The sequence below is a fragment of the Drosophila grimshawi genome, unplaced genomic scaffold, assembly GCF_018153295.1.
Source record: "Drosophila grimshawi isolate 15287-2541.00 unplaced genomic scaffold, ASM1815329v1 contig_311, whole genome shotgun sequence".
Taxonomy (NCBI): Eukaryota; Metazoa; Arthropoda; class Insecta; order Diptera; family Drosophilidae; genus Drosophila; species Drosophila grimshawi.
In genome coordinates this window covers 4,285,771-4,310,706 of record NW_025063098.1, presented here as the reverse complement: position 1 = coordinate 4,310,706, position 24,936 = coordinate 4,285,771, and the positions used below count along the sequence as shown (strand labels likewise).

General features: G+C 40.4%; 3 protein-coding genes across 3 annotated transcripts; all 3 read right to left on the bottom strand.

Annotated features, from left to right (window-relative positions):
• Positions 1–807: 807 nt before the first annotated feature.
• On the bottom strand, positions 808–11,077 carry LOC6563835 (serine/threonine-protein kinase PAK 2). Its single transcript, XM_032737812.2, has 2 exons — positions 7,981–11,077; positions 808–1,404 (listed from the first exon to the last, which is right to left on the bottom strand). Exon 1 carries the CDS (start codon positions 10,112–10,114, stop codon positions 8,384–8,386), a length of 1,731 nt encoding a protein of 576 aa, XP_032593703.1. The 5' UTR covers positions 10,115–11,077; the 3' UTR covers positions 808–1,404; positions 7,981–8,383.
• A 458-nt stretch (positions 11,078–11,535) lies between these two features.
• LOC6563836 (angiopoietin-related protein 7) lies at positions 11,536–13,036 on the bottom strand. The gene is made up of 3 exons (XM_032737245.2): positions 13,000–13,036; positions 12,388–12,919; positions 11,536–12,316 (listed from the first exon to the last, which is right to left on the bottom strand). Exons 1-3 carry the CDS (start codon positions 13,003–13,005, stop codon positions 11,628–11,630), a joined length of 1,227 nt encoding a protein of 408 aa, XP_032593136.2. The 5' UTR covers positions 13,006–13,036; the 3' UTR covers positions 11,536–11,627.
• A 321-nt stretch (positions 13,037–13,357) lies between these two features.
• LOC6563066 lies at positions 13,358–24,350 on the bottom strand. The gene is made up of 8 exons (XM_043215146.1): positions 23,342–24,350; positions 20,962–22,255; positions 19,652–20,202; positions 19,113–19,586; positions 18,404–18,776; positions 17,470–17,586; positions 16,311–17,406; positions 13,358–15,238 (listed from the first exon to the last, which is right to left on the bottom strand). Exons 1-8 carry the CDS (start codon positions 24,348–24,350, stop codon positions 14,570–14,572), a joined length of 5,583 nt encoding a protein of 1,860 aa, XP_043071081.1. The 3' UTR covers positions 13,358–14,569.
• Between the last annotated feature and the right edge of the window lie 586 nt (positions 24,351–24,936).

Sequence of the window (24,936 nt, the reverse complement as noted above, 5' to 3'; positions counted from 1 at the left end):
TTTATTCCTTTCACTTTATCGTCTCCTATTCCATTCTACTTCACTGCTATTCGTATTTGGCATCTGCGCGAACAATTTCCATGGGAACTACAATTTAGTTATGTGCATGTGAGTGTGTGTGTGTGTGTGTTATACAGGTGTATAACACTCTATTAAGAATTATCAATCAATTATTTTTGACACACACATTACCGTTATGCGCATGTATTTTGTTCAATTAGCATTTATAGTTTGTGCGCTTAGTTTTATGGCATTCAATTCGTTTATGCTTAGCAAAATTTCAGTATCGTCAACTGTACTCTATGGATTATTATGCATTTTCTTTTGTAGCTTTAATCTTATGTTTGTACTAATTTAAATGGAATATAGAACCACGTCAACATTTTCAATTTGTATGTGGGAATATTTGTTGATCTGTAATACGTTGTTTGTTTTTAGTTAATGCTGATAATTTGTAAGATTTGTATTAAGTAACTATTTAACTAGGGAATTTGTTGTTAGTATTTTGCTTCTTGATTGGTTGTCGATTTGTTGTCGATTTGTTGTCGAATTGTTGTCGATTTGCTGCTGTTTCCTTCTCACTGCTGCTAGTTAGTCCTAATGGCACTTGATACACTCATCTCTCATTTCTACTTGTTACATTTAACTCCTTTTGCTCAATTAATTTTTTGTTTGTTTTTTTTTTTTTGGTAATTTACAACAAGTATTGCATGCTTAGTTTCTGTTTTTATCGTTTTGCTCTTTCGCACTTAGAGACTACAGACGAATTTTATGTTGAATTGCATAATGCAGCTTTGATAAAATCGCTTAAATCACATTTATGTATATTTATATACTATGTAAACATTTATCATCATCTAGTCTCGTCTCTTAACAAATACAATAATTATACCATATATATGCATGTATTTTGTGTGTGCGTGTGTGTGTGTGCACAACACAACACACGTTCGTTGAAACATAATTAAACTATTGTATGTTTATCGATAGATATCGTAAGTGTAATTATAATCGTAATCGTAATCGTATTGCATATACCACTTGGATATACACTCAGGGCACAATCAGCCAGTCATATATACTTATACTATATATATATATGTATATATATATATATTATTAATGGATGTAATTGTATGCATGTATGTATATCGTATGTCTCAGGCTAAATAAAAATGGTTGGCAAACAAGTCGAGCAAATCATCGCCCGTCTAATCAACACCAAAACAAACGTTATCATAAAAGCAACTTTCTCAAATCGGCTTCTGCTTTGGTTCTCTGCTTCTGGTTTCTGTTACTTGTCGTCGCTGTTATTGGGCTCTGCTGTTGTGACGTCACTCTGGTTATCCTACAATTTCTACATTATGCTCTGCTCCTTGTTGTTGTTGTCACGTTGGCCTTGTGCTGAAATAAGAGATGAGCTTTTCTGTTATTTCCGTTACACTTGTGCAAACATCGATTATGAATCAGACTTATAATATATACAGTTGCGAAAAAAAAAACAAGAAATTAAGAAAATAAGAAAATAAACAAAACAAAATATTGCAACATTTTTGTGCACTTATAGTTATGAAAATTATAAATAAATAAACGATATCTATAAATTACTACTTTTCCCTTCAAATGATAAAATGAAAACTTAGATATATATGTATATATAATTTAAAAAGAATCCCAGGAGCAGTACCTAACTTTAATTTATAGGCTGACTACTAAACAATATATTCAAAATCAGCATTAGAAAAAATTTCAAAGCTAATCTTTTGTTTTTTCATTCGTAAGAATATCGTAGTGTTACTTTTTATTGCGCAACTTATTTTATTATGACTCATTATAAAACCATTTCTAAAATCACAATATAGTATAGAGCGCACACGTGCCAGAAAAATGTTATCTCGTCGTATGACCAGCAGCATTTCTTGTTCTGTTTCCAGGCTAACAAAAGTACTTAAAAATGGTTTTGTATATATACATATAGATATACATATATACATATTAGTGGACGGAGAAAGAGATTAACAAATCGAATATTTCAACAGAAACAACCAGAATAATGTTTGGATATGCTTTTGTTTGCTTGTTAAACAAATTATTTGTTTTTTTTTTAAGTGCCGCTGTTTAGAATACAGATGTAATTTTTTTTCCTGTGTATGCCACATACTATTGCAAAATAGTCTGCCTGTTATCGGGCACATCAGAACATTGAATATACCTGTAAAGCAGAGGCGTACGTGATATTTTAAGCAATCTGCCGTTAATCAGGAAACTAAAGGTGTAACCAAAACTTATTTAAACTGCTTTGAAAACAAACCGAAATTAGCAAGCTGAATTTCAGGGCATAAATCGACAACTAGAAATTTCCACACAAAGTTTTTGTAGACTTTCAAAACCAAACTTTTAATCTGAGCGTAAATATTTGCAATGTTGTCTGCACAAACACAATTTACTCTCTCTCTCTTTCTCTTTCCCTTTCTCTCTCTCTCTCTCTATCTCTCTGTCTCCTGGCCTATCGAACGGATTAAGAGTAAATAAAGTGAGATGTGCTTTAACAGAGCATGTATACATACACATACATATGCATATACATTTACTCTGTACGCTTGAACTTTATTTCAATTAACATTGTGACCTTTGTAAATTGCGATAAAAGTTGCATAATTTGAAAACACACACATACATACAAACATTCAATAACAAATGACAAGTGTGTACATAAATTTTCTATGAAATGCGACACAAACTTCAGCACCGCAAATAATCGTTTTGCTTGTCTTATCAATTGATTTCTTTTTTTTTTGCTGTTTATAAATGCGATTACAATATTGACTACTGATTAAGTTCGAAAAAAAAAAATGAAATCGAAATACAAACAAACACACACACACAAGCAACACTTGCACTTGTCGGCATGGCGAATGGCAATGGTAAAACAGAGAAGAAGAGGAGACCGGTGCAGTTTAATTGGCCAGTGTTGTACTGTTATTCGGGCACTTGCTCTCTATGCGAATTTCGTCTTTTCTCTGTTCGCCTTTTGCATAATCAACTTCACTGCTCCCCTAACATTTATTATTATTATTATTTTTGTGGGTCCGCTAAGCGCAACAGGTTTGTTTTATTAGCGAGTGTATGGCATGGCATACAAAATACAATACACAAAGAAACGTTGCCTTGTTTATTATTATTCTTATTGTTTTTTTTTTTTTGTTATTGCTATTATTATAGCGATGGGAACGCATCACATACAGCCAATTATCAGCGCAATAATTGTCTATATATGTATGTGTGTACATATGTATGCACATGTATTTATATATGTGCATGTACACATGTGAGTGTGTGTGTGTTCACATTTATCGGCATGTGAAGCGCCCGCGCTAAAGTCACGCTTAAATTTCAATGAAAAAAAAAAAACACCAGCGTCATTTGAGACCGTGTCCCACTCGACTCCCATTGTGTTGTTATATTTATAGTTGTCCAGATAAGACTCGATGCGCTCTTCTCTTCTCGCTACTACTACAGAAATCAAATTTTCCACACAATTTTCCATTGACAAAAATAACATTGCGGAAGTTGGCGCCTAACAATTATTTATTTCGAGTTTCCCATTGCATGTAACATTTTATCGAATTATCGAAATCATACACTCCAAATGCAATCCAATGAACCGGGTACTTACTTGAGTTTAAATGATTCACTTTCTTAAAATTTACTTATATTCCACAGGAAAACTAGCAAGGCACCTATACAAAATGATCTAACTGAATATACCCCTTCATATATATTTCACAGACAGTATATAAGCACAGTTATGTCGGCGCAATTATCTGTAGCTTTTCATGAAAATTAGTACAGAAAGAGCGGCAAAGCAGATGCCTAAAAAAAAAAAAAGAAAAACAGAGCCCTGTCCCAGTTTCAAATGAGAGTGAGAGAGAGAGAGAGGAAAAACATACATTGTATATTAATGCAGAAAAAAATAAGCTCATTGACTTTGTTCGGTTGGCTTGTGTCATATGTGGAGGGCATGTGGAATTGTGGAATGGAATACTGAATAGGTCACCAAAAAAACAAACTAAAACAATGCTATTAATGAAGAATGCCCGGTGTAATCTCTTATACATAATGTTGTTATAAATCCAGCAGAATATGATAATTAATATATACATAGTACATTTATACATTAGTTGGGCCATTTGCGTGATACAAACTTAAGCAAAATGTCGCACAAATGTGATTGCTTAGGCAGCGCCGACGACAGCGGAGACGGCGGCGGGGTGTGGGAAGGTCGCCATGTTTGTTATGAAAAACGAGCTCTCGACACGAAGTTCCCCCCCGAAAATACATTGTGAATGAATCATCTACAATTCCTCGTACAAACAACAACAACAAAATGAGACTACTCATATGGTTCAATAAACGAAACAAAACCAAAACAGAATGAGGAAAAAAAACCAAATCGTAAAACCTTTTTGTGCGGGGCGCACAAGGTGAACTTATTATCAGACGGGCAGGGTGGAGGGAGACGGGCGCCGCCCGACGTTTGAAAATTGAACGCACGAATGGATTGGGTTTAGTCATTCCTCAATTTTAGTTGCTGTTTTTCTTTTGTCTTTTTTTTCGGGTGCTTCGTCTAGGCAAATACAGCTACAACTACAACTACATACATATATGCAATATATACGCATACATATGAATGGCTGCCATTCAATGTCGTTCGCAGAAAAAAGTACGAATTTACATACACACATACGTGCACATAGATACACACACATGTATGTATTTATAGGGCCATATGCAAGGCTTATACGCATATACGCGTGGAATTGAAGTTGTACTTTGGCCCCAGCAGCGCCACTCCCTGCAGCAACTGCAGCAACAGCAGCAGTAGCCGCAGCCGCAGCCGGCAAAAAGACTGCAGAAAACTGGAAATGCATTCCAGTGCTGACAATTCCTCTTTTTTGCCGTCAAACTTAGCTTTCTTTGACAATGTGACAGCATTGTGGGCAGCGGAAGTTTTAGCTTGTTTTTTCTAGACATTTAGTTTTTATATTTCTTTATACTACGTACGCTCGATCTTTTTTTTTGTGATATTGATATGTGAATAATCAGCATATCGGAAGCATTAAATTATGCTTTTTTGCTTTGTTTCTCCAATGAGTTAGCTTTTTTTACTGGCAGCACTGATGCATACAAGGAAAACGTATGTACGTATGCTTCTTCGTATGTGTGTGTGCAGATATGTACATGTGTATTGCACATGTAATTTAAAAGCCCATATTGATTTCCTGCGCTAAATATTTGCAAAATGATTATTCATTGTGCTGCTGCTGCTGTTTCAGTTGTTTGTTGTCATCGTCGTCACTTAAACATTTGGCAGTCACACAAAAGCTCAAAAACAAAAACAACAAAGCTTCCAACTTGGCGTTCAGAAAGTGACACTAAACACACACAAATACACACAGACACAGAGTACACATACAGCTGCTGCTGCTTCCCCTTTTGTGAGTAGCGAACGCAAAACAGAAAGCAAAAGTATTTGCCGCTAATATAAACAAATAAAAAAATAAACAGCCAAAGATCCGGTAGAAAAATGCACGGACTCTCCTCAACTGAGTATGTGTAGGAGTAGGAGTGAAAAAGAGAAGGAGGAGGAAAAGATCGTGTGAGTGAGTGAGTGTGTCTGTCGCATAGTTACAGTAAGTGAGAGCGTAAAAATAGCGCAGCAGCAGCAGATCGTCCGTCTGTGCGCGTCGTCCAGCCAGCGGTCGCAGTCAGCGTCGACCGAAGCCACTGCACAAGCAATTAAATTCAATAAGTGGATGGCGGTGAGTGAAGAAAAAATGCAGACAAACGGAAAGAAAAAGGAAAGACAATAGTGGAGACAACGAGAATTAGTAGTTGCACAGCAACACTGACACTGCGCATAAACATGTACGCTTTGGGGCCAGACAAAGATCGCAGCAGCGTTTTATTTTTTGCGCTTATCAGTCTCAATTTTAAATGCCACAAAAAAAAGTTCTAGGAATTTGATAAAAACAGCAGATATATGTATATACGTATGTGTGTATATGTGAACTGCGCGTTTGCTTTTTGTGCTGCTTGATAAGACAAAAAAGAAGAAAAACGGAGCATTTGTGTAGGTGTTGCTGTCTGCGCTTATGCGCAGTGTGTGAATTGAAGTTTTTTTTTCCCATTTTTTTTCTTCTTTATTATTATGTATGAGTTTTTATTATTATTTATTTTTTTTTTTTTTGGCAGACAAAGCGATATTTCAGAGTCTTTTCTTTGCTGTCCAACAGGAAATGCGAACGAGCGTATTTAATGGCGTTGGTTAGCTTCTGCCTCTTCATACGTAATTGTCGTTGTTGTTGTTATTGCTACACATTTGCATTTACATGTGTGTGCGTGCGTGTGTGCCAGTGTTTATGTGCTACTTTTCAATGGATCTTGCGTTTTCAGCAAAGCGCATTAAAGCTAGCTTTAGTAGAATTCCTCAAGTCGAAGCATTAATGCTCTTTTCATATGCGACACACATGTGATCGATTAATAATCATAATGTCATATTATTTTCATTTTTTTGTGGTATTAACGCAACCACAATTGCAAAAGCCTCTTTGTTGTGCTGTTATACTATCAGACAAAACAAAAAAAAAAGCTGACGAGTCAAACTCTTGCAATAAAACTGAGTCTGTTTTGTCAAATATGTAAACACGTATGTATGTATATATACGAATGTAAAACAAATATATAGCTTAAAGGCGACCTTGATCGAGTTTTATCTGTTTCACAGGTATTAAGACAGCCACTGCTTAGGGCAACTCATTAAATTTTTTGTACAGCGTGTCGCCAACTCTTCCCTTCCATTCCCTTCCCGCTCTCTTACTCCCATTTTTCTTGCCCTTCACTTCAAACCTCTTTTTAGTTTTGTATTTTTTAACTGATGCAAAAGATTGTATTGAAAACCAGTTAATGATGACCAATTTTGATTGTGGTGACGACAACAGCAATTAAATACTAATTTTCGACTATTTATTTTGCTGCTTAAGCAGCTTTGATAACAACAACTGGCGACTTATTTCATTATCACGCAATTTTCAAGAGTTTTGTAATGTTGAACTTTATAGAAAACACAAAGTATCTTTTGCCCTTACTCCTTTTGATTAGGATTTAACTGAAGACTTTAATTTAGTCATAATTAAAATTAAGTCTTTCAAGTTCTTGGTTGTCCACGGAAGTTGTTGATCCTTATACGACCCAGATTCTTTTCACTGCTCTTGTATGTCCAGTTCTGGAATATGGCTCATGTGTGTGGTTTCCCCAATATCTGGTTCATCAATGCAAATTTGTAATCTTTGCAATGTCAAAGACTTCCCCTCCCTAACTAAGAATCGTGTTATCTTTGTAATTCGATTATTAAATGGTGAAATTCGTTTTCCTGAGTTATTGCGCCATATAAATTTTCATTTCCCTCTAGACTCACCAGCCGTCAATTCTTTCCGCTTTCTCTATCTGTAATGATTAAAATAGACTTTATTCCCCTTTTTCTATAATTAAGAACTCAACTTTAAAGATGTCTCCGGTCTCTTTTTCATACTAACTATTTTTTTGTTGGTCTAATTGTCTTTTTTTCATGGGTATTCCCCAATTCATGCAATAAATCTTATAAATATATATATTTTTTAAATAGAAATTTCATTTACTTTTTACTTTTTAAATTTTTTTTATGTCTACTGACTTTAGTTGAAATTAAGTAAATAAATATCTATTTGGTTTAATTCACCAATATTCAAGTCTTTTTTTTTATGAATTGTAGATAGTTATAATTGTGGGTAATAATTGATGTTTTAAGTGCATTTGGGAAATTGAATTATTTATATTTAATGAATAACTGAAGAATTAATAATTGATTTTCTTATCTCGTGGGGTTTACAATCTTTATCGCATGAATGATAACTAATAACTAAAAACTTAGCTTGTACTTACCAATTAACAATGTTATCGGCCGGCGAAGCGATATATATATATATATATATATATAGCCATATAGCCAGAACAGACGACTGATCGATAGAAGATTTACAGTTGTCAGTTGCAAGATTTGTTATGATCGGTGTGTTGCTTGTTGTTGTAGTTCCGAATACACTCTAATGAAAAACTAATCAGCATTTTGTTCCAGTTCCAAATTTATACAATCCAATATACACACAAAATGTGGGTAGGGGTGGGGTGGGTGGTTAAAGGGGGGTAATTTATTGGAAAAGGAGTTGGAAATGGGATGATGGATTGGAAGTTTTTTGTTTTTTTAGATCCGTCCCACATCACATCACGCATAGAGGACTTTGGCCGTCCGATGATGATGGTGATGATGATGTTGATTGGACATTAACTATACATTGCGTCGAAGGACCTTCTTGGCAGCCTTGATGTTGGGCACCAGAGCTTTGACCTCGCTGCAATCGTCAAGGAACGGATGCTTGAGCAGCTCATCAGCTGTCGCCCTACGATCGACCTCCACCTGCAGACACCGATCGAGGAAGTCCTGCAGACTGGGGCTCAACTTGTCCCAGCTCTTGATATCGGGCCGTCCATTCGCCGCGATCAGATAAAGGGCGCGCAGCGGTGTCTCATACAGATACGGCGGCTGTCCGTCGATCATTTCGATGGCCATGATGCCAATCGACCAGATGTCCACCTTTTTGCCGTACTTCTTGCGGGTGACGACCTCGGGTGCCATCCAATACGGTGTGCCGACCATTGTCTGGCGCTTCTCATCGCCCTCGATGTTGGCACAGAAACCAAAGTCGGTCACTTTGACACATCCATCCATGCCGAGGAGAACATTGTCCGACTTGATGTCCCGATGAATGATGCCCTTGGCATGCAGGAAACTAATCGCATAGAGTACCTCCCGGCAGACGCAGGCAATTTGGCGTTCCTTCATCACTGTTTCGGTGACGACATCGGTCAGTGGGCCACCGTCCATATACTCCATTATCACCCAGAGCTGGTCCTCCGGTTCGAGCAGATATGCGTCCAGGAAATTCACCAGATTCTTGTGATTGAAATCCTTGAGCACACGTATTTCGGTGAGTATGAGATCCTTGGACGATTGATTCTTCATCTCGATGGTTTTCACAGCGACCTGCGATTCCGATTGATTATCGCTGGCGATAAAAACAATGCCGGATGCACCTTTGCCCACCTCCTGCGTCGTCTTGTAACGTTCTCGCGGATCGTCTGGGTTGCAAATGGCGCGCAGCTCTTCGTAGATTTCGGCATCGGTTTTCTGAGCACGCTTCTCCTTGGAGCGACGCAATATCGCCTCATCGGGCGCATCGGCATCGTGACCATCGTGGCCGGGACTGCCGGCACCCGGCGCCGCCTTAATGATGATGGTGTCCGTGTTGATCGTTTTGTGATTATCATCATCCAGGGAGCGGAGATCACGTGAGAATTTGTTCGGCATAACGCTCGATGGCTTTGGCTTGATCTGTGGCTTCGGCGGCAATTGATGTGGCGATTTCTTGGGCGGCACAGGTGGCGGCACCAGACCACCATCCCCCGCCGCCTTAATCGGTCTCAGTGTCTCCCGACCCAAATTGGATTCCAGCTCTTTGATCACATCGTTGAGAGCATCCAACGGGATAACAGACTGTTGACTACTATCGTTGAGGCTGCTGCTGTTGCTGTGTCCTGCCGAGCTGCCACAACCGCTGCTGCTGCTCGTCTCGGTGGCCGTTGAACTGCCGCTGCCATCGTCATCCGATGATTTGTCCACATCCTGCGATTTGTGTTTGTTCTTGTAGTTGACATAATTGTCGATCTCCTTGGACTCTTCGTGTATGACATCCTCGGTGATGAAGGGCTTGAACACCTCTTGCTCCTTCTTCTTGATCGAGTAATTGTAATATTTGACCGCATGATATGCTGCATCTGGATTCTTGTCCTGCTCATCGCGAGTAATCTGTGTGTTCATCAGGCGGACCCATGGCGTTGGCAGACCTTCCAGATCGCCCGTCTCTTGGTTGCGTGAGACATGGAAATGCCTTTGGAAATTTGTTGGTCCACTGATCTCGGAGATTTGCTCCTTCTTCTTCCACCACTTGGTAAAACTCATCTTTGTCACGTTCCTTTCTCTCTCTCTCGCACTCGCTCTAGCGCTTTCCACTCTCAATATTCAATACTATTTCTTTGTTTCCAGCGTGAAACACACGTTGGAAATTTCTTCAAATGCGATTTGTTGCGCTCAACAACGGGAATTTCTATTCAAGCGCGGCTTGCTGTTCTTCTGCTTCTTCTTCTTGCTTTTGTTTTGTTGTTGTTGTTGACGTAGGTAACGCTTCGCCTCTCACTCACACTCACACTCACACTCAGAGTTGATAGCACTCACTCACAGGGCCAGCCGTGAGTCATAAAAACATACGCACGCACGTATGCACACGTAGATATATATTTATATATATATTTATGTATGTGTGTGTCTATGCCTTAATGTACGTTCGCTTATCGCTTTTAGTTAAGTTTGCTTGAGCTTTTGCAGACAACGGCGCAGCTAGCAGAAGAAATCCACTTTGCCATTTTAGAATTTTCACTTTTTATTGCCCACTTCTCCGCTTGCTTGCTTAATGCAATTAATTTTCTACTACTATTTAATTTCATACAGTAATCACAACTATTTTTTTTCCTTTTCAATTACAACACCACACACGAAACACTCTCGCACGAAACACTTACACACACACGCACGCACACATTACTTTTCTGGAACGAGACAACAACGGGCACAAAAGGAGTGGCCGTCGTCACAGCAGCGTCTTGTTCTTTCCCTTGCTATTGTTGTTGTTGTTGGGCTGTTGTTTTTTTATATTTTGCTTGTGCCGCATTTAATTTGTTTTTGGTTCTTGACCATTCATGTGTGCCATTTTTTGTTTAGTACACAAGCTTTTTAAATTTTTTTTTGTGTAAATTTGCTGCAGCAGAAGCTTGCTTTGTAAATTGACAACTTCTTTTAACTTTCCTGCTTTACTGCAAGTCGCGCTGCACTCGGCCGTACTGCTATCGCACTCGCACGCACATGAACAAGTGACTGTGTGACCGTAGGCGGCAAATGATAAAATCCTCGATTTTCTACCTAAAATACTTGCTTTGATAACAGAATATTAAATGCAAATTTTATTAATTATTTTAACAGCAAATATAAATTAACTGCAATGCCGAAGGTCGCTGTAATTGTATTTTCATGACTATAAGCCTAAAAATAAGAAATTTATTTTAAGTACTGTAAATACTAGAAATTTTAAAGTAAGTTATTAAAACAAATATATTTAATTGCAATCAGAATGGTTACATTGTTTAATATATTTGATTGCTAATGTCAATTTAAATTCCAAATTACGTAATTTACTTGATTAGATATTGCTACAAAAGAACAAAACAATTAAATATGCAGGTGCAGTGTGGCCGTTTATGTAAATCTACTTGAAAGCATCGATACTCTGCTGCTGTGGATGCGTTCAGCAGCGATACCAAAGTAGCATATCGGCGGTAACGTTTATTTGTAGCAGTATTTCCAATCCGTCGCTGGAATACCTAAACTTATCTCTTAACATTAAACATTTTCAAATCGAAGGCTAATAGATCGAATCCTCTGCATAAATGTCGTCGCCATCCAACGGATCCGAGTGTCGCGGCCGTATGAGCATACGTGATGCTTTCACTAAATATTCGTTGTGTCCGTTGTTGCCCCAAATGATGCTGTGCGCATTTAAATTGGATTGTGCATCCTGGCAGCGATCGAACCACCAGCCACCATAGCACTCATCATTCCCATTACGATCGTAGGCCCGGAAATCCATGCGATTGTGATTGATCAGCGCATCGGACATGCTGCTATTTCCATTGAGTTGGCCAATCACCAATTGATAATTGTAACTTTCGCTGTCCAATCGAAAGAGTTCATATTCGGTCCACAATTGCGTTCCATTCTGAAACTGCAGCTCGATGCGCAGCACGTAATCATCGCGATCCACAATGCGATGTATGAATTCGTTGCCAAACCAAAAGTCTTTCGTAAAATCACCGAATCCCGTGCGATATTCGTTCCAGCTGCGATTGAAGTTGTCCAGCTGGAAATTCCCCACACTGCTGCGTCGCTGTATTATCGTCCAGGCGGGGCCGGCGGTGGCAAAAGCACAGCTACGCTCGTGGAAGTCACGATGCACTTCATTCCATTCGGGTTCCAGCAACTTGTAGACACCATCCACACGCTGCTGCTCATCCAGCTCGGAGCAATCCGCTAAGGCTGGCTGCAAATATGCCGCTTAGGCCAAACAATACTCAACTGCCAGGTGAGTATGTATTACGAATAGTATTCATTCTCCAATTACTCACCCATTTCCAATGGTTTCGTTAAGTTGCTATCATTGGTTGGATCCAATTTGATGGCATCTTCGTTGTGCCGAGTGCTACTTTGGCTACTCTTCACGAGCAGCGCAAGCATTGCATGTACCTCTTCCAGTCTGTTAATGTGCTCGTGCCTCTCATGTTCGCGCTGCCATTTCTTAACATTCTGTTGCATTCTATTCAGCAGTCTGTTGCTGTTGCGCTCAAAGCGATCCATGGCCATATTCCAGCTGGCAGCGAACTGCGTCATGGAATGCCTTCCAGCAAAGGGCGCCTGCTTTGCGTGTGTGAGTGTGATGAGCTTGCTGAGCACTTGATTGAGCTTAAAATCCATGCTTAAAAGCTTGCGCTTTTGTTCATCCTGTGCCCGGCTGATCAGTGTCAGCTTTTGCTGCTGCTTCTGCTGATTCTGCTGCTGCTCCCATGTGGACATTAAGCTCTTTGATTTCTCGGCTCCTGCGTACGTCTGCGCGTCACTATAAAGTGCGACGCTCAATGCGAGCACAAAACTCATGGAAAGCTGTTAGTGTGAGAGAGAGAGAGAGCGAAAAAGTTGGGAAATAGCAGAACCTTTCCATTGGAAGGATCAGCAATCTTTACCAGCATCTCGTTGTTTCCACGCCAAAGTCTCAACTTGAACTGAAATAAATGTTGGACGCAATTTGGTGACAGCAAATGGAAATTTGGTACACCCCACTTGCAACATGTGTTGCAAATTAAACAGGCCTTAGTGATTTATGTTTGTTTTTTTTGTATGGTTTTTTTTAATTACGAATATAGAGTTTTGTGTTTGCTGCTTAGATAGTTATTCTGAATATACACATTTCACTTTTTCAATTAATTAACGGCTCGTACATGAAGTTTGTGAGAGATTAAACACACACAAAAGCCATTTACAACAATCATAGATTAAAAGAAAATGATAATAATAATTAAAAAAATATAAACATTTCATAAAATATCGCATGTATGCATGTATGCATGTGTGTGTGTGTGAGTGTGTGTTTCCAAAGTTAAGATTAAGCTTTACATTTAAGTGTCTATAGTTAGCAACTATTTTTGCTTGTGCTTAAAAGTAGATTAAGAAATTAAAGCGCCTAAACTAACTAAATACATGAATTCATTTGACGTGGCGCATTTTATATATATTAATATATATATATATTTTTTTTGTTTTTGGATATTCATTAATTGTTGGAAAAAGGGGGCAAACAGGCGCAGTAACTTTTAAAACGGCATTAATGTACAGTTGTTTGTTTGGTTTGTGTTGTTGCTGTTACTATTTTTGTTGTTTTTTTGGGGTGCGCAAATACATTTTGAAATCAACATTAACTTTTTCGATTTTTTTGTTTTTCCATTTATATGATCTACTACATAATAACTAGGTTAATATTTATATATATATTTATTTTTTCTTTCTTTAAAAATAACACACTTTCGACTTGTAGCCCAAAGTGAGTTTGTTTTCTCTCAGTGTTGCGTAAACTTTGTGTGTGTGTGTGTTAAACTAATTTAGTATTAATATTATTATCATAAACTTTATCCGTTAGTGTTAGTTTCATACACAAGTATATATATATATATATCCTCTATTATCTCTTATCGCTTAGCTCGTTTATTCCTTTAGTTTTATATTTACATTGAATATTTCAAGAGTTTTGTTTTTATTTAGAACTAAATAACTAAGAAATTGATTAGAAATAACCAGCAATGCTTTTTAAGTTGAGTTTACAAGTTTTGATTTAATTTTTTTTCTTCTTTTTTTTTGTAATTTTTCTTTGAATGTGGGAACTTGCTGCGTTTTAACAATAAACAAAGAAAAAAAAGAAACAACAAAATCGTTAAAAACAAGCTAAAATATGTGGGTGTCTTTCAAGCAATTACTTTTTAAAAATTGACGAATTATTTATAAAAAAAAATGAAATTTATTTCACATGGTGTTGATAGCTTTGGATTCGTTTGGCTGACAGCACTCGTTGCCCTCTGCTTGTTACTCGCTGCTAGCTGATAGCTACTCGCTGCCCGCTGCTAGTTACTCCCTTGCCATTTGATGCTCGCTACTCGCTGCTTGACACTCGCTACTCGCTTCTTGATACTCGCTACTTGAAACTCGTTAGTTGCTGCTTGATACTCGTTACTCGCTGCTTGACACTCGCTACTCGTCGCTGTTTTACATTCGCTTGCGAATGCGCACACCAATGCTGCGCTTCCATTCGGGATCATTGGGATCATCGTCCATGAACGGATCATCCGCCAGTTCCTCCTCGTCGAGCCACCCTGCCTCGCCGATATAAGCATCGATGCTGGCATTGTACAGACTCGTCTCAACGGCCATGCTGGCGGGCTGGTTGTCATCCTCGGGCGGCGCCAGATGATGATGATGATCATCATCCTCCTCCAGCAGCATTTCTTCCTCCTCCTCCTCCTCTTCATCGTCCACTTCCCCCTCATCCTCTGGCGCATAGTCAATGCCATCGTCATAGCCAAGAGCGTCGTCATCGCCATTAATATGTGGCGCTGCTGCCAGTTGCGGCCTTTGGCCACCATTCAATTGGGCCATTGTTGTTGCCGTTGCTCCCGTTTGAGCCAATTTGCTGATGTTTGTGGCTTTAGCTTTGCTGCTGCGTCGACTGCCCGCATTGTTTGAGTGGCCATCGCCGCCATTGGAGGAGGAGACGGATTTGCTCTTGCTGCGCTTGACTGCCGTAGTTGCAATCGTTGTCGTTGCCTGTGGCTCCTGGAGCTGGGCATTCATCTGGGCCAGCAGTCGTTCATTCACCTCTTCGGCGAGCGGAAAGTGCAGCGGCTCAAACGGTGGCGGCTCCAGCGTGAATTGAAGCTGAAAAACCAAGAGAAATTAGGATTAGTTTTTGAAATCAATCTTTTTAATAGGCATTTAAGCAATCTGTATATTTATATGTATATATAGCCAATAATAATTATACAGATGGGATAAAGATGAAATCTTTTAAATACCATTTTTTTAAAAGATTTTTGAAACAAACCATCTTAAAAGGTTTTAACATTTGGGCAAAAATCATTAGCATCAAGATAGCCTTCATAGTCTGATTTCAATATATTATTAATACATATATAGTGATGTTTAAATGTCTGCTGTTGGTAGCCTAAGGTCTGCTAGGGTGTGCAATCTTCGTCGTGTCTAAGACAGTTGAGTTTTCTCGTTTTTAATCTGCTTTTACGACTTATTTATTCCCTTAAAATTATTTATAATACATTTAGTAAAATATAATCTCATGTTTTCGAATCTGTTTGGCAACCAACATTAAAAAAGCGATAAATGATGCTTCATTTAATATTTAAAAAAATTAACTTAACTAAATGAATCACAATTAATAATTTAAAATGCATTATTTTTGAGATGTGCAATTAAAATTAGTTGAATATTTAACTTTTATTAACTATCGGAATACGGATATGTCCATCATATTTTATAGTCAATCGGCAATAAACGCTATAATGGGGACGAAGATAACATCAAAAGTAGTCCATGAGGTACGATCCTAGCATGACCAACTCGGGATAGATAATAGGCTTACCCTAAGATGGGTCCCGGGCCACAAGGATATAGAGGGGAACGAAACGGACAGGATATTCTAGACTAAGAAGTCACCTAACTAAACTAGGTATTTATAACGAACTTTGCTTTAGAAGCCCTCAAACCAGTAAAGATTCTCGTATTCGTGCGGGAACTGGGGTTGATGGAGGAGCTATGGGCTCAGAAGACGGCACAATAGATCGAGTAGGTTGCAGTGCAGGAATCCCAATAATAATAATAAAGGTACATGATTTCGACAGTTTTCCGCATGAACTCTCTAAATACTAATTAAAGCCAAGGAAAAATAGGAAATTGTTGCTTTAGATTTAGCTACAAATCGTAGGAATTGACTCACATCTCTAACATCTGGTGTGGCGCTGCGGCGATCGTGATCCTTCAGCTTGCTGGATGTGGTGCGCCGGCGCTCCTGGCGCTTTGTCGCCGCAGTTGCCGTTAGCACGCTATCCGCCGCAATTGTGTCGAGCGGATGCAGCGCATGATGCAGCATCGTTTGCGCCAGCGGTGAGGGTATGTTTTCGTTGTCAGCGGCGAGCGGTCCAGCTAAATGCGAAGCTGCCGCCGGGGAGGCAGGATCGGGTGTGTTGGCGCCACTCGATCCGGCACGGCTGTCAACACGTCGATTGGAACGCGAACGTTTGCTGTCCGGAAACTTTAGGAGGGTCTCGAAGCGACGTCGCTCCTCGATCAGCGCACGCTGATGTCGCATTATGTACGCCTCATCCGTGATGTCCTCCACCGGCTCATCGTCATCGGCCGAGTTGAGTTTAGTTGCACCCAATTGCAGTTTGGGCCGTTTGCTGGGCGGCTCCAGAATTTCAGCTGCGACTTCTTTTTTTGTGTCCTTGCTGGCAGGAGGAGCAGCAAGAGTTGAGGCAGGAGCAGGCGCAGTTGCAGTTGATGCAGCATTTGCCTTATTTACATTTACATTTACATTATTCACAGGGTTCTTTTTAATTTTGTGCTTTTTGGTTTTGCCATTCAAAGTAGTAGTTAATGGTGGTTTTGTCGGCTGCTGCTGCTGCTGCAGTTGCTCCTTCTGCTCTGGCTTGCCATTGATTAGCCCATTGCTGAGTGGCTGCTCTGCTTTTGCCGGTTGATTGACAGGTTCTGGCAGATCCTTCGGCTTCGGCTTCTGCTTCTTTTTATTCTTTTTGCTTGACTGCTTAATGCCATTGATCTTCGAAGCCTCCTTCATTTCTGTGTTGTTATTTGGCTTGGCAGCATTTTGTGTGGTTGCTGTTGTTGTTGGTGTTAATGTTTCTGCGGGTGTTTGCGAGTTTGCTTCTGCGGTTTTTGGGGGTAGCGTTGCAGGAGGAGGATTTGTTGCTGCTTGCCCTTCCGCACATCCATTGCTCAGCTTTTTAGTGCTCTGCTTTGACGGACTCTCCGATTGTAGCTTCTTCTCATTATCACTGTCTACAATGCGCCACCTGTTTGCAGACATGATTGTTATCTAGACATTTTATAGATGGCAATTTATCAATTGTACTCACTTTGGTGTCGGTATCTCCTTATAGGGCAATAACTCGATGCGGTTCTGCGCCGCCATGCTATGGGGTATCACGATGTTGTCAATGTCGTATTTGGGTCGACTGCGTCGATCTTTTGTGCTGTGAAAGGTGTAAATTTAAATATGAATATTTACATATAAAATGTAATATTTAAATTTAAGATGCGAGAGTTCTTAATTAGAAATCGAAATCGAGGAATAAAGTCTATTGTAATCATTACAGAGTACAGAAAGGGTTCATCAAAGGAATAATTTGTTATACAGCGCTTAAGAGAAAGTGGGAAGAATTCACGGATAAGGTCTAGAGAGAACAGAAAAATTAATAATGACTTTATAACTCAGCGGAATCAATTTCTATTTAAAAATGTAACTATAAAAATAAAACAACGTTTAGCTAGGAAACGAAGGCCAATAAGGAGAAGTCTATGACTGTGTTAAGGAATCCTTTTGCAGAGATTCTAATCTGCTGTGCAGATCATGCACAAGAAATTAATGTTTATCTTGGTATAAGTGCATTAAGTTATTTGTATAAAGGTCACCATATTCCCTTCATTACATATATATAGATATATTTATAATGGTATACCCTTTACTGATTCTCTTGTTTATTTTATATCAAGTGCAAGTTCAGATTTCAATTTATATAAATCAAGTCTATTACAAATAAATGAGTTTGCAAGTCAGATAGGTATATACATAGATAGATATATAAATAGATAGATAGATATTTTAACTTTAGGTTTATTTACATAAATTGATGTAAATCAGGTGAATTTCAAATAAACTGCTTATCAAGCCAGATAGATAAATAGATGAAATATAAATGGGTTACAATTTATAGAACAATTCCTTGACTACACCAGGATAACCCCCGCTGGCACCACAAGCACCACGGACACCACTGGCCACCCACTCACCGTTGTCCGTGCGTTTCGGCGGAGCTACGTCGACTGTTTTGTTGCTGCTGCTGCTGCTGCTCCCACTGGGAGTCGCTGGTGAAGCGACTGTTGCTGTTGTCCCCAACGCTGGCCTGTCGACTGTTGCTCCCACTGCTGCTGCTGTTGTTGTTGTTGATTTTTTTGTGATTGTTATTGTTGATGTTGCTGTTGTTGTTAATGCTGTGTGTTTGTTGTGTGTTTGAGGTTTTCGATTTGCGTGGCTTTTTATTGTTGCTGTTGCCATTGCTGGAGATCAGTGAAGAGTTTCTATTTAGCTGCTGCTGCTGCTGTTGTTGCTGACTTGAATCCGACAACGGAAAAGCAACTGTTGTCGCCGACTGCCTTTTGCTCACTGCTCGTCGTTCCGTTCCACAGAAATTAAGGACATACAGACATATATATATAGAGAGACAGAGAGAGGGAGGAGTGTGCGGCAAACGCACAGCAGAAGTTTGGAAGAAAAACGGATAACAAAAAATAAAACAAATGTTGTTCGTTTCGTTTGTTTTGTTTAGTTTGTTTGTTAGTTTGTTTGTTGATTGGTTGTTGTTGTTGTTGTGTGCGTTGTAACATAAAAGAAATGCGTAAAAAAAAAAGGAAAAAAGAAAAGAAAAAAAAGAAGATGCAAATTGTTGTTGTTTTATGTTAATAATCAATTATCGAATTTATCATGTTTACAATAATTTACTGTTGGCCCCGAGGGGCGTTGTAGTAGGCGTAGTAGAAGAAGTAGAAGTAGTAGCAGTACCAGTACCGTTTCCGCTATCCACCAGTCCAACGATGCCTCCTCCTCCTCCTCTGCTGCTGCTGCTCATGCTGTGATTGTTGTTGTTATTATTATTGTTAATGTTGTTATTATTGTTTTGTATGGTTGTTTTTGTTGTTGATGTTGATGTTTCTTTGCTATTGCTTCGGTTGCTGTTGTTGTTCTTATTATTATTATTGCGCTCCTTGCGTCGCACATAGGCACGACGCTTGACGGGCTCGCCGGTGCCGCCGTTTCGACGACCGCCAGCGCCAGCGCCGCCGCCATTCGAAGCGATCGCTTCGCGTTCCGCCTTCCACACGCCCCTCACAATCGCCTTGGCCTGGCTGCGCATCACCCGATATTGCCAATCCGGCTGACGGCTAATCGCCTCCAAATGCACCGACTGGCAAACATCTGCAAAACGATCACAAATACAATAATCGATAAGTGATGGAAAAAAAAAAAAAAACACCACTCACCATTGGAGAAGCTCAGCACGGGATGATAGCCGGGATCGAGCAGGGCAACACGTATCTGGGGCATCAGCGTTTCGGGCAAGTCGCGCGGCGCCGTCGGATCTGGGCGGCCGGTGCAGAGCGTGCAGGGCACCTGTGGCCATTGGCACCCACATTTGATGTTACTCGGCCTGGCCGCCTTCTTCGATATTGTGTGCATATTCGTCGTTTGGAAGAGCTTGCGCTTACGGAACTCGGACAGCATCAATGGACGCGCTCGACTGCACAGATGATCACCAGCAGATGTTGCTTGTTGATCCCCGTCCATTGGCAGCGACTGCAGTTGCTGTTGTTGCTGCAGCTGCAGCTGCTGCTGTTGCTGATCCTTGTAGCCATTCTTTGGCGCCGGCGTCGATTCGAGCAGCACTTTGCCCTCGGAGCGACACAGATCGTTGTACACATCGTTGTGCTGGCGAATCTTCATGTCCAGATCGCTCACCTGGGTGCACAGCCAGGACCAGCGCAGCGCTATATTGGCACGATCTCGCGAGTAGCGCCAAACAGCTCGTTGCGTTCTAAAAAAAGAAACATCAATATATAAAAATCCATAAATTAAATCGTTGAAAAATTGAATCAATTGTGGACTTTAGCTAATCTTTGTTTAATATATAATTATTCAATTTGTGTTATTGAATTTATCCTACAACTATAATGATATATATGATTATAATATGGATGATTAATTTCGCTAATCTTTGATTAATATTAACTATTCAATTTCTGTTATTGAATGGCAAACTTTACCATAAAACTACAACATTAACACTAAATCAGCAAAAGCAGTTATTATAAAATGGATCATTATTGATTCTTATACTGAGTTATGATAATTGACAACTATTGAAAATATTACTTTAATTACAAGAAGCGAACATGTTGCACCAATCAACACTTCAGTCTGCCAAACAAACAAATTAAATTACTCAAATTTTTTATGTCCATTTTGAATAACATTTAGTTTAAGTTAGGTTAAACGGTTGTCAACCTGCAGGTTGCGCTAGATATGGGGGATCTAGCTCGGATTTCTGCTACACTCGTGTAAAACCTAAGATCAAAGATTAAAGCAGCCAGTTGCGTTTATAAATTTCGCAATCTTAACCAGTCTCATGCTCGCTGGGTAGGGAGTGGCTTGCCAAGGTTGCAAATCGCTTTCTGGCAAAAGAAGTGTTCCGGAGATTCTACTTGCTCCTCATCTGACTAACATTTAGTTGCTATTAACTTAAAATAAGCTAGCATTACCAATGTTAACAACAGATAAGTGGGGATCAACTTACATTGGCAATGACAACTGTTGGGAATTGTTGTAGTTGACCATCTCATCGGCTGATTCGCCGCCAGAGCTCGACTCTGTGGCATCCGAGTCGATGGCATTTTGTACCTCACGCATTTCCGTGTGCAACAGACCCGAGACATGCGTCAACTCGCTGGTCACATAGCTATCAAAATTGGGCACAATTTCATCGGTGCGCGGCATAATCGTCGACGCCGTGGATATGGCTTCGGCGCCGACAGCTGTGCTGCTCCTGTTGGCTGCATCCAGCATTGGCTGTGTCGTCGTTTTGCGTGGCCGCTTGCCCGGCTGTGCGGCGCTGCTGTACCACGACGAAGAAGATGCCAGCGATGCGGAGCCACCACCAATTGTGTGACAGATTTGTTGTTTGCGCGCCGCCGTCTCAATGTGTCGGAGCACGTTGCTCATTTGGCTGGCGGGCAGTGGACGCTTCGAAAGCTCCTCCCAGAAACTGCTGTCCGGCCGGCCAGTGACAGTCGAGAGCACAGCGGCCGCCTGTGGTGTCAGCTTAACACTACTGTGCGCCGTTGGTGCAGCAACATTGGCCGACTTATTTGAGGTGCGTGCCGACCATTCGAGTATGCCGGCCACTTCGTCGCTGGCATGGCGACACATGTGGCGAGCCTGCATTTTGCGCAAGCGTCGCAGCAAAAAGTCCTGTTTGCGCACCAGCTCATGCTGCTGCAACACCAGCTCCGCATGACACTCGTCCCAGGGACGAAGTGGTTTGCTGATGCAGTTGCTGCTGGTGCTGCAGCTGGCTTTTGAATCATCCACAACAGCGACAGCTGCTGCTGCTGCTACGTTTGATGCTGCCCCAGCTACTCCTCCGCTTCCAGTTGTAGTTGTTGGTGTTGTTGTGCAGCCGCCGCCGGCTGCTGCTGCTGTAACGGCGGCCGTCTCCTCCTCGTTGTAGGTGAAATCATTGAAGAAATTAAAATCGATCGTATCCGGATTCACATGATTGCCGTCGAACGTTTTAAGTGCCTTAAGCACCTCCTCAATATCCTGATCCTCCAGCACGGCATTAGCAGCGCCATCTTTCAGAAAATTTATCGAGCTACTCGTGCTCTGCGGCGTTAACAGTGCGTTCGCCTGTCGGCCAACTGTTGAATGCTGTGGTGAGTTGAGTATCTCCGGCTGTTGTAGCAGCTGCAGCTGCTGCTGCTGTTGCTGCTGCCTGATGGGTGTCGTTGGCAGCGTTACGCTTCCAGCTTCCAGAGTTGCCGCGCTTATGTCAACAATGTTGGGGCTGCCATCGAGCTGACTAAGCCGTTCTGTGAATGAAATCATATCATCAATCATCAATCAATATTTATGGTTCGAATATGAAAATAACTAATTTGGTGTTAATTAACATGCGGGAGAACTTCACGGTTTTAGTTGTATTTTATTTATTTATATATTTCATATTTAATAATAATTAAATCAACTTTATGGTTCAAATATGAAGAGAACTAATTGGATTTTAATTAACACAATATTTGCATGTTTCAGTTATATTTAATTTTATTTATTTATTTTTATTTCCTAAAAGGGTTGGACAAAATAAATAATATATAAATATATATACAAAATAAAATTATAGACGAATAATTAAACTAGAATTTCAAATGAAAAAATTAAATTAAATTAAAATAAAAGAAAAAATCGAATCGAAGCAAACAGATACTTCGTAATAGCTTATTCGGAATATTATTATTAATAAATTAGGTAAATAATATATAAAGCAGAATATTTGCAAGCCAGAAAAAATCGATTAGAGCAAACAGCAAATCTAAAACTGATTTAAAATAGGGAGACATAGAATAGAATAACAAGTTAAAAATAAGAGAAACAAAACTAGATAGAATAGAGAATGTGTGGAACTCATTTAAAATAGGTACATAATAGATATCAGATATTATTATTAATAAATTATGCATAATATATACAAAATATACACTTTTGTTTCTATGATTTCTTTGTCAGACCAATTCTCAGTAATATTCGAGCTTAAAGCAAAGCAAGAACAGATATCATATGAATATTGTATTCTTTTAAACTTAGTGATTCCAATATATATGCGGGACTGAGTTGTTGCAGTTGTAGTGTATAAAACAGAAACTAGCATTTTTATATGGCATATGCAAAACTCTGGACCAAACTAGAGGTGCTAGTAACGCCACAATTTAGTCCCGCATTTATTAATTTAATAAATCTATATTTAAGTTAACACAGAGACTATAACTGTAAAGCTGACATTAGATTTTTTTCAAAAAAGAAACAAAAAACGGAAAAACAGATTCGTTTACATTTTCGCCTGGGTCAAAAATAAACAACAAAAACAGAAACTAATTGGAAAAATTGGGAGAGATGCTTACCTTCGATATTATCTGTGATTTCAGCTGTGATTTGAGCCGCCAGCGCCGCGCTGCTCAGGATGTCTGGAAGTGCCTCCTCATCCCCCTGTCCCACCAATTGTTGTAGGGACTCTGACTCTGGCGCTGTCACTGGACTTGGAGTTATTGTTGCTGCTGTTGTTGTTGTTGCTGCTGCTTCGGACTGGGACACTGCTGCGGCTTCAGCGGCTTCTGACATGGATACGTCCGCAACGGGCAACAATTGCTGCTGCAGGATTTGTTGTTGTTCGGTAGCTGAAGTTGGTGTATCGGCGGCTGTTACTGCTGCACCTCCTGGCGGCTGCTCCTTGCTGATGCTCACCTCGGGCAGTGTTTTACGCAGGCAAATCTCAGCTGTGATCGCCTCACCAAAGTCACTTAAATGCGCCAGCAGCTCGGCCGCTGAATTCTCCTTGTTGCAGTTGTTGTTGTGCTCCTCGCTGGCGGCGGCGGCGACGACGACTGCTGGCGCTGCTGAGTCGCTGCAGCTACTAGATGTGGCTGCAGCTGATGTTGTTGTCGCTGCTGCTGCTGCTGCTGCTACCGCTACAGCTGCGTTGCCGTCGCTACTTGAGTGTGTTGTTGCTGTGCTGAGGCCCATTTGAACCTCAGCTGTTTTGAGTTCGCTGCTGATGCTGAGGCTGCTGCTGCTGCTGCTGTGGTTATTATTGTTGTTTGTGGATTTACGCTTGTTGTTGTTGTTGTTATTATTGTTGACTTGCTGCACACTTGGCGAACCCGTGCGCTTTGCCGCCTCCTTGGAGCGTGTCACACGACTCGTTGTTATTTTTGTTGTTGTGTTCGGCGTCGTCGTGGCTGCAGTTGCTGCTGCTGCAGCTGTTGCTGTTGCTGTAACTGTTGCGCTTCCGCTGCCGCCGCTGGTGGGCGCGTCCAGTTTACGAACAGATTGTCGCGTCCCTGTGGCCGGCGAAGCGATGCTCGTTAGCTTCTCCTTGGGATTGAGTGGCTCCGCTGTCAGCGCTGGTGCCATGCTTGTACGGCTCTACTGCGACGGGACCAGCTGCATTACAGGCTCCGGGCTACGTACCACTTTGGCCACTGTAAAAACGCGGATCTCCCGTCTCCAATTGCCAATTTCCAATGTTGTTTCCGGCTTGGCTCGTTTATGCTCGGCGTGAGTGGGTAAATTGGGTGATCGCTTCAAAAAGAGATATGAAATCAATTTTTTCAAAAGTCAATTTGATAATTTATTTTCCGAACTGACACCGAACTGAAACGCACTTTGTTATAGCACAAAAATACAAACAAAAAAACACAGGCACACACACATACACACACACATAAAAAGCTGGGCACGTTTTGTTTGGCCTACTGTGGGGAAATAATATTTTAAAGAGGCGGATAATAACTACAATTAACAACAAAAACTAACATAAGCCGCTGCAGTTATTTTGGTTTGTCTCTTCTTCCTGCTCCTCCTCTTCCTACTCCTACATTGTAACCCATACGAAATCTTTTCCGGCGCCGCTTGTGCGTATGTGTGACGCACACACAAACTCACACGCAGAGACACGCGAGCGTCTATGCGTGCCGCATGTGAGAGCAGAGCAGAGAGA

Excerpts from the sequence above, each read along its gene's own strand:
- LOC6563836 (XM_032737245.2), bottom strand. Across the intron at positions 12,317-12,387 it reads AACGAAACCATTGGAAATGG|CGGCATATTTGCAGCCAGCC; the intron begins GTGAGTAATTGG and ends GTTTGGCCTAAG.
- LOC6563066 (XM_043215146.1), bottom strand. The coding sequence starts at position 24,350 with ATGGCACCAGCGCTGACAGCGGAGCCACTCAATCCCAAGGAGAAGCTA. Across the intron at positions 22,256-23,341 it reads AATCACAGATAATATCGAAG|AACGGCTTAGTCAGCTCGAT; the intron begins GTAAGCATCTCT and ends TTTCATTCACAG. Across the intron at positions 17,407-17,469 it reads AAGGAGATACCGACACCAAA|GTGGCGCATTGTAGACAGTG; the intron begins GTGAGTACAATT and ends GTCTGCAAACAG.
- LOC6563835 (XM_032737812.2), bottom strand. The coding sequence starts at position 10,114 with ATGAGTTTTACCAAGTGGTGGAAGAAGAAGGAGCAAATCTCCGAGATC.